This window comes from Gavia stellata, chromosome 1 (assembly GCF_030936135.1).
Source record: "Gavia stellata isolate bGavSte3 chromosome 1, bGavSte3.hap2, whole genome shotgun sequence".
Taxonomy (NCBI): Eukaryota; Metazoa; Chordata; class Aves; order Gaviiformes; family Gaviidae; genus Gavia; species Gavia stellata.
In genome coordinates, this window is record NC_082594.1 from 132,363,326 (window position 1) to 132,379,003 (window position 15,678).

The window sequence follows — 15,678 nt, forward strand, 5'->3', positions numbered from 1 at the left end:
GGCATTCTTGTCTGGTTCAAATTCACATTTCTCCCTTTCCTGCTAGGATGTGGAATCCTGATTCTCACTATCTCCCACCTCCCTGGCTGCCATGAGCCTTCCTTAATGCACCAGCCCTCTGCTCTCCGTGAAACCCATCCTTCCTCATTTGCCTCTCCTGGGCAGTCTGAGCCCACAGTACCCCCCAGACCCACCCCTCGGCCTGCAGTCTTCACCTCTCCCACAACAAACCAAGGCACAAGTGAAAACACCACGAGCAGTGGGATAATTCAGGACTAATTTTGTCAGGAAGGCAGTTCAGGATACCAATAGCTTCTGGAAATCAGAGCCTGAAGAAGTTGTGAATGTTGATCTAGAAGGAGAACAAACCAGCCTTGGACTGAGCAAGCCCACAGAGTGCAGAGAACAGATGCTTCTGAGAAAGCCGCCGAAAACAGTTCTCACCAAAATGGCTCTTCGTTGGCTCAAGGAGATGGGAAGAAAGAGTGAAAAGCCCAGAAAATTTAGGTTGGAAGTAAAAGCGTGTTGCAGAGATGCCAGAATATCCTGAAAGAAAAATACTGTTAAAATATGTACACAGAAGCCTTGTGTTTATAGAAGTTATTCTACTGACTGCTAGTGGCAGGTCAAAAAGGCATTGAGGTCCTACAGCTGCCGCTGGCTGCAGTCCAGGTTTGTTCATCTGCGTTGGGCTTGCTGGGGAGAGGCAGAGAGGGGCACCCGGCTGTAAGGGGGGCTCCCCGTGGCAGAGACCTCCACGCAGGATGCCCAGTGCTGGAAGAGGGAGTTTCTCTGTAGCAGTCACCCCAGCCTCACGCCGTTACTGACAGAGAAAAGGCAGGTGGCAACAACGGCAGAGACAACACCTGTGAGCCGGGGGAAATCTTCCCCCCGCCACAACCCCCTCTCTCTCCTGGAGTGGGGACGCAGCCCCAGGCAGCTGTGGCAGCAGATGTGGGCCACCACCAGTGTTATGCCTGCTCCTCCACCACCATCCTCACACAGACAGGAGTGATGAAGGCCCCTGCTAATGCCATTTTCCTTCCCATGGCTTGTGCTTGTGCACACAAAACTACATTAATTTTGGAAAAGCCTTGGCCCATGTCCCGGTGCATGCAGTTGCTCCTCCTGCTCCTGTCCTGTCCCTGAACTGCCAGAGTACCTTGGGAGCCGGTTGAGGCCCATCAGTCTGCTAAACAAGGAATCATCGGGCCTTAAGGAAAGGTCAGATTTGGGAGCTGTATGAGGGAAAATGAGCACAGGGTCAGTGGTGGTCGATAACAATAATCATGACAAAGTGCTTGGCATAGTCCCCTCAACCGAAACCAACCCCTGCTCCTGCAGTCCTGACCCTTCTCCTTAACTGCTCGAGTACCCAAGTCTGCTCCTCTTTCCACTCACACGGGTGTCCGGAGAAGAGGGATTATCCTGTACCACCTGATCGCTGGCTGGGACAAAGCAGCATCCATCATGAGCTCCTCCGGCACTGCAGCCACCTCCAGCACTTCAGATGCTCACCTAAGGCTCTGGCAGCTGAACCAACCACCTCTGTACCTAAAAACTCGCCTTGACTTTTTCGGCGAGAGGATCAGCCTGACAAAAAAAGACTAAGCTAACAGGGCCTACCTGGCCTCCAGCACAGGGTCTATCAAACCTGGCCTGCGTGGGATGAAATACATGGGTAATAGACAATGCCTGCACCAGTGGCTCGGAGAGCACGGAGGTGCCTGTGCTGCCTGACACTGCTGCCCACAGCTGTGCAAAGCCAGGAGGCAGCACGCCTGCCCCAGCACAGCCCTGATCTCACGCTAGCAGGCGGCAGTGCAGTCTCCAAGCCAGGCTGGTCCTCTCACGGGATGAGGAGTGGCACCGTGCAGACGCACGACCCTTAGCTCAGCAACCCCAGTTCTGCTCTTTTCCAAGGGCTGGAAGAGTCACGCTGAGTCCCCACAAGCGACCAAAGGCCCCATTCACAGCTGGGATTGACCTGCAAAGCACGGTCAGGCTCACACCCCCGCCATCGATGCAGAAGGTTCCTCCACCCATTTCCAGGTGGCCTGGCTGGTGTTACAGCGAACATGATGGTGCCACTGGGATGCCTGTAAGTGCACAGCCGTGTCCACAGATGCACAGCTTCCAGTTCTCCTGTCTGGATGGGTGTAACAAAAATGATAAGCCTTCCTCAACACTGCACATTTCCTCAGTAGGTCTCCTGATCTCAGCAGTCGTGACCCTGCCCTACTCTACTTGAAACTCACCTGGAAGCACAAACCACTCTAGGCTCCAATCTCATAAAGCTCTTTTTTTGGCAGCTCTCCTGTCTGTATCTTTTCATATGATGACCTTCTTTGTTCCGTAGATGCACAGGCTGCCCTGATTGAGAGAAAAGTCATCCCAGAGCAAGCCCTAGATGGACTTTGCTTTCCATCTGAGCACAATACCTAAAGCATCAGTGTGGGCTTCAAGGCAGTACGGAGGTGGAGGTTCAGACTAGATAAGAACAAGCTTGCACAAAACGTAAGTGTCGATGTAGAGGTACCTGACGAGTCCCCAGCTGGAGTGGACATCTTGCCCAGGCGATACAACAGCATGCTCCCTTTCTGACACAACCCACTGTCTTCACAGTCTGTGCAGCAGGTAATGCTGTGGCAACAGCGCTCCTACGCGGCATTGAAGACAGAGATGAAAAGCCAGGTGTCCCTATCAGATCACTTTTCTGTTGTCCCTTCCTTGTGGCATCCCAAGGCTTCAGAGGCTGCGTTGCATGCATCCTGGTCCTCCTTCTCAGGAGGCATTGAGGACGTTTCCCCTTGCTAGGTGTGACGAGGGTCTGTCCACACTATGCAATGGAATAATGCCTCTGCATGACGTAAACCACAGCGATATACAACTCTACAAAGCAGCAAACACAATGACAGACATATTTTGTCATGTGATGACAGCTCATCAGAGTAGCCCTGAGATGATGGCAGGACTCAGAAAGCCATACATGGCAATACTTACAAAATGACAACAGCAGCAAGAGCTCTGTGCCATGATGTTTCCACATCACGGAAAGCGAGAGTTCAGAAAAAAAAAAGAGAAGTGCTGGTTTTCCGTAACCTGTTGGTCTTTCTGGTGCTACTGTTCCCCATGTTTCTGGGCTGCAGAAGGGAAAAGGCACATGTTTCAGTCCTTTGGACCCACCTCCAACGTATGGTCCCCTGTCAGGACCCACAGACCTGCTTGCTCCAGCGGAGGAAGGGGCTTGGACGCAGCTGAAACTATACTGCCCTGTCCAGTCTGAACCAGAAACACATGGGCTGAAATAACCCCGGCCCATAGCCCTACCTCCCTAAGCCCCTCCTGATTCCCAGTTTATTTCTGCCCTTGGAGTGCAACGCGAGGCAGTGATTCGGTGGATGCTGTCAGCCAGGATCTGCCGAGGCACTCGTGTGACTCACGGTCCCCGGGGGCTCTGCAGCAAAGCACTCCCATCCCTCAGCCTTCAGAGCCAAATGACCCTGTGTGTTTCTTCGCATGTTCCCAAGGTCTAGAAGGGAGGAAGCTGTGCACTTCAGCCTCTTCTAATTTCTTTTTATCTCAGGGGAAAAAAAAAAGAACAGTTTTCAGCGTCCATTTTGAGTGCCTCATCAGCTTAATGCAGCTGCAGAGAGAGTAGTTTCCATCTGCCCTTCTCGGAGGTGAGGGTAGCGTAGGAGTACCAGACCCTTGCAGATGCTCAGCTCTGGACTGGTTCTTTTCTGAGCATATTGCCAAGTGCGTGTTTACTAGGAGGGACCCCAGGGTTCGTTAGTGCCCTCACATCCGAGCAACACCCCCAAATCATGGAGGGCTGCCTTTGCCTCATGCGCATCAGCACCCTTCCCCAGCATCCCCCCCTGAAGCAGCCTTTGGCTCTCCTCCTGTTCATTTTCTAGCCAGCTTGGCCAAGCCTTAGAGGTGCTTCCAGATTTGGAGAATTAGAGAACAGCAGAATAAGAGGTGGTGGCAGACCCTGCCTTGCTGGCAAGGAATCAAAAGGGAAGAGAGGAGAAACCCCAGCTCCTCAATGCTTCGGCACCAGCTGGCTGGCGTCGAAGTGCCTGTTTCAGGCTCCGGTGCTGGGAAGTCCCTCCTCTGAGCTTGTCTGGGTGCTGTGCAGAGGTGAGGTCCTGGAAATGAACAGCAGTAACAGTGACGCTGGCTCTGTGAGGACCACTGCTCTGGAGGGGCCACCACACCAGCTGGAATGATGAGGGGAGCCAGAGAGCTTCCCTGGCACCGGCCAGCTGCATCCAGCATGCCAGCGGCGCTCCTGAAATCCCAGCCTATTTTTGAATTAAGAAAAGATTGTTCTGGTCTTGAGAAACCTCAGACATACTGAGACAAGCTAGGGGAACAGGTGGTAAAATGAAAATTGCAATTCTGTGTTACAAATTCAAAGAAAAAAAATCGTTTCAGCTCCTTCCAGATACCGTAGGTTCCCAGATTAATGATTCAAGAGCTCCTAATTATCCTTTCTGTGTATGAGAACAAACAAGTAAGTGTTCAGTAGTTTTGGAAAGTGGCATAATTAAATTCTGAAATGACATTTTTACATCCTTTACAGAGTGGAACTCACTGCGCTGGGATATCAGTGAGGCCACAAGGGCAGGAGGGATGAAAAAGGGGTCAGTAACACACAGAAGAGAAGAACACACAAAGCATTATATCGGGCGGGTAGCAGGGTGGGGGAAGCAGGAGGATATATACACCTCTGCCAAATGGCATGCAGCGTCAGAACAACCATGTATTTGACCAGCCTACCCTGGTACTTCCTTTTCTGGAGGAAAATGTCATATACAAATATTTATGTATGCGACAGAGGAAAAAAAATCTTTTAGAAGGTGCCCAGCTGTGTGAGGAAAAACATTCAGCTGTAAACAAGCATCCATGAGTTCAAATCCTGGTCTTTACATTACAAGCCCTTAATATTTCTGTGTAGCTCAGGACCAGCATTAGTCGTCCGTCCCCTGATGTGAGCTATTATCACTTGCCCACTTTGCAGATGAATTATCCGAGAAATCTCACTAAATCTTCCTGTACGGTGCTAGAAATAGAATCTAAAGTTTGGGTATGACAAATCTACATTGCAGTCACTGTCTTTTCTGAAGGAATATGCTAACGTATCTGCTTGACTGGATTCTTGTTAGCCATTAACCACACCCTGCTCAAAGAGCCAGGAAGGATGCCAGGAAACCTGCTTGCAAGCACACCAGCATAGCCTCACAAGAGGCTGTGTAAGCCATGTTGGGGCTCTGAGGATGGATTTAATTGCATCCATGATCTGTGAGAAACATGTGTGAAACGTCCCATGGTCACTATCGAAGTCCCGAGTAAGAGCTGTGAACCGTCAAAGCCCCATGAAGTCAATTTGGCTATTCTGTTAATGCTTTTGCTTTCATGATTCCAGTGTTTGTTTCTTGGTTAATGAGCTCTGTTCCTTTAAGAATCCAGGGCACCTCTGGGAAGAGCATTTCCCTGGACCTGCAGAGCTGCTGTCCAGAAATAACTGATCTTTATGCAATGAACTTTTCCAGAACACATTTCTTACCCTGGCATTGTAACGGTGGTGTTTCTTTGGGCCTGGATGCCTTAGGATGTTCTAGTGACCTAATGAGCATTTAGACAGCAGATGACCGGTCGGAGTCCAGCCTGGCTCTGTAGGAATTAAAAATCGCTCCCAGCTCTGTGAGTCCTTCTAAGAGATGAGTCTGGGAGGGTCTCACTTCCAGCCTGGACATCTTAGATACACAGGGAACCCTGCAGCTGCAGGGAACCCTGCACTGTGGGGCTTCAGGATTTCCAGATCCAAGCACGGGTGCTCCTTTGCATGTGCACTGTCAATATACAGCACATACGTTGTTGCGACCCACAGCTTATCAAAACCAGGTGTCTGGAAATCCTAGGCAAATAAAGAGAGTCTTTGAAATCCATTTAAATGAGATGGATGGACGGATGAGCATCTGCTTGGGAGTATGTCAGCCCTAGGGTAAATGCTCTTCTCCTTCCCACAGAGTTCATTCCGCTTCACGGTAAATCTTCAATCTCGTGCTTTCATTCAAACTAGGAACCCAGCCACATTTGCAAACACAAGAAGCCTCCTCAAGATAGGAGGACCTGTCCCCATCCAGCTCTGCTCACCCGTCCCTGTCAGGCGTAGCCCAAGCCATGAAGAGGTGCTGGGCTGCAGGATGTCCCTACCTGAGCGGAGCTGAGGCAGGCAGGCAGCGCAGAAAGTGCCAGAAGCTTGGTTTGCTGTTTCCCTGAGATAATAAGAGGATCTATTCACCCACGCAGGCAGGCTAACAACTCACACTAAGGAGACTCAACTTCTGAATCAGAAGAGGATGGTAATGTGGAAGTTATCACATTAAGTAATTCATACAAATGACACAACTGGAGCCGCACAAATGTTTACATTTGTGGCTATAGACCTTCTCACTTCAGGGCACAAACCTCCCACAGATGATAGGAGTTGAAAAGAAATGATTGAGTGGGGCCATAATTGTCCCTTCTCATGTCTCTGGCTCCTGCCATTGCCGGACTGACCACTGAGACGAACCACCTGGGGGCTGCTCCACCGTGGCGGTTCCTGCATGCCAAAGAACAGCCAAAGCACAGCAGTGCCGTCACCACCCGCCTTCCTCAAAAATATCTCTTATCACCCACCTGATGCAAAGCCGGATCTATTCTAGTGGTTCCTCATCCTACTCACTGCCTCTAAAACAGGTCGCAGTCACAACAGCCAGTGCAACGCAAACGGCTCTTGTCTCAGGGATGATCTCTTTTACACCTCTGGAACTGCCTTCGCTGCTGCCCCTGGGCCCAAGAACTGGCAGTACCTCCAGCTTTCTTAGTCAGGAGCCTCCCCTTCTGCTGACCATAGAAACCTCAGACGAAATTCCTTGGTATCTAAGACACTTGGGATCACCTCAGACAATATTTAGAATGATGTATGAAATCTGCCCGGTCAGAGGGGGTGATAAAGCTGAACAGACCCCGGATCCATAGGGTCAGGTCCACTTTAGCAAACAAGGTGAGGCAGTGGGAGCAGCTCTGTAGAAGAAAACAGCTGATGCTGAGGACTCTGTGGCCCCGCTGTACATGTCTGGGGGCTGACTTCAGACTAACCCTAGCCCAAAGCAAAGCTGAACCCTCATAGTCCTCAGAGCACATTTGCTGTACGTCTTGCAGGTCCTTTCACCTAAATTGTTCACGTTCTCCTGATCCAAACGGAGGTGCTAACGCAGCTGCTCCCTAGCTGTCCAGAAACATGGACTCCCATCCCACCCCAGTTCTGGTGGAGGAAAGGAGCGCAGAGATTTTGGTAGACATCGGTTCCTAAAAGGAATGGAGACGAGGAAGGTGTTGGTGCCTTCACTTCGGCAGCAAGACAGCAACAGGGAAATGAGATGTCCGTTGTCTGGAGAAGACTTTCCAGCCAGGACTGCCCTCACGGCGGTGACACAGCTGGAGGGGGAGCTTCACCCCTCTGCCATGCCCCCCCATTCCTCTGGGCGCTGCTCCCGCTCCATCCCCTTCCCTTCACCACCTGTGGGACCAGCAGCCGGCTGCTGATGGAAGAGGCCGTCTCGGCAGCCCAACAAACCGGGTCAGCGCTGCCACCGCGGCAGGCGGGTGTCCTGGGCACCCTGCTCCCCTCGCGCCCCTCCCTCCGCACCACCGCTTTGCCCTTCCCCTCAGGCCAGCACCCGCGGCCTGGGGGCCTCCTCACAACCCTCCTTCCCTGGCAACCGCAGCCCGGCGCCTTCTCGGCCCGCAGTCCTGGCGGCGGCCAGCCTTGCCCCGTGGGGCGGGCGGGAGGCGAGCGAGGGGGGCCCGGCCGCCGCAGCCCCCCGCGGCCCAGAGCGCCGGGCGGGGCCGGGGCCGGGTCGGGGCCGGGGCCGGGGCGGCGGCGCCCGCGCCCGCGCCCGTCCGGCCGGCCCGCCCCCTGGCTGCTCGGCCCGCCGGCGCTCCCGCCGCCGTCTCCCGCCGGCGCTCCCCGCCCCTCGCCCCTCGCCGTCGCCCCGCCCGGCGGATGGCCGGAGCGCGGGGCCGGGGCGGCTGCCTGCGGCGTCCGCTGCGGCGGCCGGGGCCGGGGGCCGGCACAGGCGGGCAGAGGCGCGCACAGCCGCGCGGGGCGCCCGTCGCCATGGCAGCGCTTGCTCCGGCGAGAGGTAAGATGGGTCCCTCCGGCCCCCGCCGCCGCCGCCGCGATCGGCCCCCGCCGCCGCCGCCGTCGGCCCCCGCTCCGCTCCGCTCCGCCGCGCGCAGGGCGGCGCCGCCGCCGGGCACGGCCGCGCCCCGGGGCGCCCCGCGGGCTCCGCGGCCCCGGCCCCCGCCCAGCCCAGCCCAGCGCCGGCCGCGCCTCTCCGCACCGCTCCGCACCGCTTCGTCCCGCCGCCGCCGCCGGGCGAGGCTCGGGGCGGCCCGGCCCGGACCCCCGCCGCCCCTCCGCGGGAGCCGCGGCCGTGCCCGGGCTGCCGGGCGGCGGGCGAAGGGAGGGGGCGGCGGGGGCAGCACCGCAGCTCGGCCCCGGGCCGGCCGCATCCCCCGGCCCCCCGGTCTTCTCCGCTCTCCCTGGCAATTTTTCTGGGTCATCTTCCCCCCAGACCCCCCGCCCTCGCCTTCCCCTGAGTCACCGGCCCCGGGAGTCTCTCGGCTCGCCGCTGCTGGGATGGGCGGTGGGGTGAAGCGGGGGGGCGGCTCTGGCCGGGGAGCAGGGCCAGGTGAGGATGGGTTTCCCCGACCTGGCCATCCTGCATCAGCTCCGGGGCTCTCCCGTCTCCGGGAGCGGGAGGACCGCAGCCCGGAGCAGAACCGGGCCCCAAAGCCAGCAGAGGCGGGAGGGTTCCTTGCTTCATCGAGGGAACAGCGTGGGCCACCAGAACAAGCCGGGTGGGAAGGGCGGCAGAAGGAGATGCTGCAAGGAAATTCGTTCCCCTGGGATTATCAGGGCCGGCTGGCTTCCTAACTGTCTCCAGAGGCCACAGGCCTAACTGCAGGAGGGATGGCACCGGGGGGGGGGAAAAAGATGAACCAGGGCAGAAGGGGGGCATCGCTGATCCAGCCACGGCAAAGTGCTCCAAGCAGGGAGGAAAGGAGGAAAAGCCTCAGGTGGTTACAGAGAGGGTGGGAAAATACGGAGAAGCAGAAGGAAGGGGAGGGGTGGGAACTGAGCCGCTAGCTCAGACTGGGGGGGCACAGAAAGATTAAGTTTACATCTGCTCTGGTCAAGGCATGGAGCAGGCCTATACCTTCCTGGAATATACTGCTTGGGCATCCCCTATAGATGAAGACAGGAGAGGGGGGTCTGAGCTGGTAGGACCAAGGGTCGCTGGCAAAGGTGAGTAGTTTCAGGACCGGGTTAGCGGCCTCGTTCGCTGGGCTTGTAACCGCGGGGTGTCTGGAGACAGGAGATGCCCTGGCAGAAACGCGCTAGGTGGGCGAGGCGTGTGGCTGAAAGACTCCTGCTTCAAGACGGCGGGACGGTGGGGTGCGGCTGGCGCGGTGGCACGCACCTGTGGGTGGGACGGGACGGGATGGGACGGGAGCGGCGGGGTTACAATCCAGAGCACTGGCAGAGAAAAGCTGAGGTCCAAAGACTGGCGGAGCTGTGGGAGCTGTACGGCAGGAGTGAGGGAATGGGCGCGTGGGGAGGGCAACACCCGAATGGCAGGGAGCGATGCGAATCAGGCCTTCTGTCACAGTAATGCTTTGGGCAGGGAGCACCGCGTGTCTCGGCAGCACTGGAAGGAGTTGCTGGGGGCCAGAGTCCGGCATGAGGTATGCAGGGGCTGGTGCAAATCTGGCTCTTCTGTTCCCTGAAAGACACAGGGAGCGCTCTGTGCAGCCTAAATCACGACCAGGTGTTTGTGTCGGCAAGGAGAGAGAGAGGTCTGGGCAGATAGAATGATCTTAAATTACTTTTTTTTCTTTTCTCTCTTCTACAGTGAACCTCGTGCCCTGAATCTCCAAGGGAACCTTTGAAAAGGATCTTCCCCTCCCTGCCATCTCCTTATTGTTTGCCAGCTCTGCCCTGCGCTGTGCAGGGAAGCTTGAAAGAGCAGGCTGAGCCCTGGAGGACAGCAAAAAGGACAACGTAGTGAGGGTGCCGTGAGGTCTTGGACAGGGAACCCTCTGAATGTTGTTCCTCACCCTTCACTCTCCGCTGATGGCTCTCTGACAGCCTTGGCAGGAACCTCCACCTGGCCACGAGCGTGGCGTTTGGTGAGAGGGGGATTAGGCACGGTGTCTGCGCCACCCTCACCACTTCCGCGGGACCTTTGTCCTGCCTCCCGACTTCTCTGAAACTCTTGGCTAGCTCCTCATTCACTAGGGCACTGGGCAGCAGGCACCTGCTACTACCAAACAGTTTGGAGTCCCCAGCAGTCCCTGTTTGCATGTGGCCTTCACCAGTCCCAGCAGAAGGTGGTCCCTGAGACAGAAGGTGCCTGGTGGGCACGTGAAGTAAGGAGAGCTTTTTCTTTGGGGGAAGAGTGGAGGAAGGGGATGAAATAGATGGGGAGGAGAAAAAAAAGTGAGCCCAAGCGAGTGAGGGAAGAAGCACTGGCAAGCGTTCATGAGAAAGAGAGAGAAAGAAGGTGGAAGAAAGAAAAAGAAAGAGAACAAGGGAAAAAACAGGTAAAAAAGTTAGAACAAGGGAAAGAAATATAAGCAGACAGAAGGGAAAGGGAGGACTGAAAGTGAGACAGAGTTGACGGCTGTTCCGCCTAGCACCTGGTGGCAATGCCTTGAGGAACCCCTCCCGCCTGCGAACACCTCGCGTCGCAGCAGCAGATGAGGAGGGACGTGGCTCCCCCAGCGCAGAGTCCCACTCACCCTCCTACAAAACCCCAGCGGCAGGGACAGGGTGCAGCCTAGCAGGGGTGGCAGCATGGGGGACTCTGAATCAGAGTCCACCTTGCACAACAACTCACTGTGGTGGCTGGCATGTGGGATGTTAGCCCTGTTGGCCAACTCTTGGATTATCCTCAGCATCACGGCCAAACAACAGAAACACAAGCCCCTGGAGCTGCTGCTGTGCTTCCTTGCTGGGACCCACATCCTTATGGCAGCAGTACCCCTCACCACCTACGCCGTGGTGCAGCTGCGGCGCGAGTCCTCCGACTACGACTGGAACGAAAGCATCTGCAAGGTCTTTGTCTCCACGTACTACACCCTGGCGCTGGCCACCTGCTTCACAGTGGCCTCCCTTTCCTACCACCGGATGTGGATGGTGAGGTGGCCAGTCAACTACCGGCTGAGCAACGCCAAGAAGCAGGCTCTGCACGCGGTCATGGGTATCTGGATGGTATCATTCATCCTCTCCACCCTGCCCTCCATCGGCTGGCACAACAACGGCGAGCGCTACTATGCCCGTGGCTGCCAGTTCATTGTCAGCAAGATTGGGCTGGGCTTCGGTGTCTGCTTTAGCCTCCTGCTGCTCGGAGGAATCGTCATGGGCTTGGTGTGCGTGGGTATCACTTTCTACCAGACCCTGTGGGCACACAGAAGACGCCGGCAGTGCCGCCATCAGAGGGCAGAGGAAGCGTCATCCTGCTCTTCATCAGCACACACCACTTTCAATGTGCCGGCCATTGTAGTGGAGGACGTACGAGGCAAAAGGAGGTCTTCACTGGATGGCTCCGAGTCAGCCAAGACCTCCTTGCAGATGACCAACCTCATCAGCGCTATTGTCTTCCTCTATGACACGCTCACTGGGGTGCCTATCTTGGTAAGCAGCGAGTTCTCCCTTTCCTTTCAGAGTCTGCAGCTAAACTAGATTTCCGTTTCTCTCAAGTTTTAGAGAAGAAACTCTGTCTTCTGTCCACCAGCCACAGAGCTGCCGCATCTGAATCTGTGTTATTCTGAGGGCCGGTTTGAAAAAGATTGCAGTCATTCTCTCATCCTTCCGCAGCAGCATTTTCTTAAGACAAGTCTAAGCCTGGGGAATACACACCACACAGCTAAAACCACTGTGAAAGTTTTAAGTGGCTACGAGGAGAGGAAATTATTCTGCAGACTTACAGGGGGATCTACCTCCATAAAAGCAGTGAGATTTCTGTTTCTCCGGTTTGCTTCTGGAGAACTGATACACCAGCTTTAAAAGCTGTTTCAGGCAGTTTTCTTTTTCCTTCTGCGTGTATGGTCGTAGTCAGCATTCAGGTTTTGGCTGGCTGGTTGATTCTCTGCAAAACTGGAGAGCTGGGGAAGTTCTCAAAGGGAACCATTAAGAGAACAGAGGCTTAGTCACAGCTTTTTTTTTTTTTTTTTTTTTTTTCCAGTGGCTGTGTCCTTCGTTAGCACCTATTTAGCTCCAGCTCATAATGAGCACGGGGAAGAAGGGATGCTAACACCAGGTCTCACATTAGAGATATGACAGTGCTCGGAATGTTGTCCAGCAAACCTGGGGCAACACCCCAGGAACAGTTTTTCAAAGGGGCATGGGGTAATTGCCTGACGAATCCTTTACAGGCAGATTACGTTCTACTACCGAATGGGCTCCCGTTATCTTTCTCCCTCGATCCCCACTTCTGTCTTCTTTGTCAGCATTGTTTCTCTCTCTTACCTCGAAGGTCGTGAGCTTTTTTAGCCTGCGCTATGATACGGCTCCCACCTGGATGGTCCTGGCTGTGCTCTGGTGCTCCATGGTGCAGACCCTGCTGCTCCCCTCCTTCATCTGGTCCTGCGAGCGCTACCGAGCAGATCTCCGCACCGTGTGGGAGCAGTGTGTGGCTATCATGTCTGAGGAAGACGGAGATGACGGTAAGCTCCTCACCACCACACAGTCACCTTTCTTCACTAACCCCCTCCCCAAAAGACTACGGAGGAAAGAGGGGTCTGCCTTGGGGAAAGGATGTGGCGGCACTAGGAGTGGTGTTGTGGGTGGCTAGGTGGGATTCACGTTATAGCCTGGAGTCAGCAACCACAAGAAAAACTATTCTGGAGAAGGCTCTGCCACTCACTTGCTGCCTTAGGACTCACTGGCATCCCAGAAAAATTAGTGCAACATCCTCCACAGTAGATGCAAGAGTAGAGACGATGTGTACAGCTGCCAAACCACAACCAAAGTGACACGCTGGGCCGCAGCCCAACTCGCTGATCCAAAGGTCCAAGTTCTGGCAGCGAGCGATTCAAAAGCGAGACAGAAGAAACAGGGCAGTCTCTGGGTGCTTTAGTGCTGCTGCAAGCAGAAAGACAAGGCCCTTGTTCAGAGGTGAGCCCTGAGGGCTGCAAGTAGGGCGGCAGAAGTCAGAGAAGCGTTAGGACGGCATCCAGGTGCCCTGATAACGCTTCTTTTCTGGCTGAAAAGTGTTGACTGCTGTTCTCCTCTTTGCCAACAGATGGTGTGTGTGACGATTATGGCGATGGCAGGATCTGCAAAGTGAGATTTGATGCGAACGGTGCTGCAGCTGTGAAGCGGGACTCCCGGGACATCAAGCTGCTACCCATGCACCACATGTTGTTGCCCCAGGACAAGGTGCACTACCTGCAGGTGAGCCGAGAGCTAGCAGGGGCAGCCCCGCAACCCGCTCCCCTCTCTGTCAGTGCCCCACGCCTTTGTGTCCTCTTGACTCTCTTCTCTGAGAAAATCTCAGCTACTCCCCTCCTGTCTCTTCAAGCCTTCCATCACCTGCCTCCTTCTCTGTTTTCCAGGTCCCTATCTCCCGGAGAATGTCACACGATGAGACTAACATCTTCTCCGCCCACCGCTCCGCTCCATCCTTCCTACACAAGTGGTCTTCATCTGACGACATCCGCATTTCCACCCCCCGCAAGCCCGGAGGCCCTGGCTTCTTGCCTCCTCAGCTGCATGACTACCAGCACCGCCGGCGGCCCCCAGAAGACGAGCTGACGACCCTACGGCAGTTTTTGGAGGGGGGGCTGATGCCGCGGGGCTCCAGCTCCAGCGCCTGCTTCTTCCGAGATGAGATCACCACCTTCATTGACGAGACGCCACTACCCAGCCCAGCCTGCAGCCCACGGCACTCCCGTCTCCCTCTCGCATCACGCCGCGATCGCCGCCTCTCCCTCGGCAGCCGAGAGGAGGAGAACACCGACCGGCCACGGCGCTGCTCCTTGGCTGGCAACGAAGCCTGGCATCTGCAGGACGGAGAGCAGGCGCCGCGTGAAAGGACCCTTGAGGCCTGTGAGGCACAGACCTTCCAGGATCCCAAACTATGAGAGACAGCATCAGAAACATTCAGTGCCATCGCGATTTTTAAATAGAACTTCAAGTGTTCCCTTTGTCCCGGGACCTGATCACTAATTTGCATTCTCATCTCTCTCGCCAGCAGGCAGGAAACACGGCACCCCACGCTGGTGGGGGAAAGAGAAGTGGGACAGACCCGCAGAAGGGAGCGCGACGACGGAGGGACAGCCTGTGCCTGCTCTCAGGTTACAAACACACCCACTGCTGCCACCGCCACTTGGCACCCTCGCCAGTCCCGTCCCTTTGTGAACTCCACCCTTGACGCATCCGCTCTGCCCTAAGAGACGAGGCAGGCGCAGAATGGTATTAAAATTCTATATTTGGAGTGTCAATCGTGTGTCTGTTTTTAAAATAATATATTAGTAATAATTTTGTTTCCATAGAAACAAAATGACTGGCCCAATGTTTAATGAAGCTTCACGGGCTTCTGGAAGGGAAACGCGGAATGTGCGAGGCTCCTTTCCTCCCTCTCCATCCCTTTCTTGTCAGTGCATCTGGAAGGCAGCAGATGCTTAGCAGCCCAGGGAAGGGAACGAAGCCTGTAGAGGCGTTGTGATGGGAGAATGGCTGAAAAGCGTTCCTGTCCATTTCAGGGGAGACTTAGGCTGCCTACAGCTAAGCAGGAGCGGCCTCTGTGCTTTCTAATACCGCTCAGCAAAAGGTACTGCTTTGAGGCAACCCCGGGCTTGAAAACAACTAAATTACCATCTCCAAAAAAGACCCTGACCCATAACGTTTCATTTCACCGGTGCAAACTCTTGATTTCAGCGCGAACTTTGCATGAAATGCGATGGCCCAAACTTCTCACGCAAAGAGGAAAGCTGACAGAGCCTTTCGGGGGTAAGACCCCCGACTGCCCACGCCGTCAAAGCTGGGAGTGGTGAGGTCTGGAGCCGGCTCCTGCCCCGCGCAAAACTCTTGGACGGGAGGTGCCGAGGTAGCGTGTGGGACGTGGACCTTCTCCGGCCCGGTGCCGGCTGCGGTTCCAGCCATGGGCAAGGGTTTGGCTGCATGGGAGGGGCTGCGGGAGGTAGGTAGCCCTTCACGGGGAGGAGCACTTGGGAGGTGATGGGGCTTGGTCTGTCAACTGCCAAAGCCTGCCTCGTCCCCGGCGAGGAGCCTGGTAGAGTAGCCATAACCTTTTACGAGGTGTCTCGCTGGAGGGGTCTGGGTGACCCCCACCAAAGGGAGGGTTAGCGCTGGGGGATGCTTGGCCTGGACGAAGGACCACAGCGGACAACGAGGTGCCGGGGCTCCGCCGGCCCGCGCAGGACCCGCACCGGGCCGGCCCAGGCGCCCGCGGAGTGCCGGCAGGGCAGGTCTCGGGCGGGGGGACGGCGGCCGAGCCGGGCCTCGCCCCCGGCCGCGGCCCGCTCCCCCGCTCCCCCGCCCGCCCACCGCGGCCCCGGCCCGGCGCCGCCCGCCGGCCCGCCCCGCTG

At 56.0% G+C, this 15,678-nt stretch overlaps 1 protein-coding gene across 1 annotated transcript; it reads left to right on the forward strand.

The window, feature by feature from the left end:
• The first annotated feature begins 9,995 nt into the window (after positions 1-9,995).
• On the forward strand, positions 9,996-14,556 carry GPR162 (G protein-coupled receptor 162). The gene is made up of 4 exons (XM_009807858.2): positions 9,996-11,761; positions 12,603-12,792; positions 13,371-13,522; positions 13,684-14,556. The coding sequence occupies exons 1-4, from the start codon at positions 10,922-10,924 to the stop codon at positions 14,209-14,211; spliced, it is 1,710 nt and encodes a 569-aa protein (XP_009806160.2). The 5' UTR covers positions 9,996-10,921; the 3' UTR covers positions 14,212-14,556.
• The last annotated feature ends 1,122 nt before the right edge of the window (positions 14,557-15,678 follow it).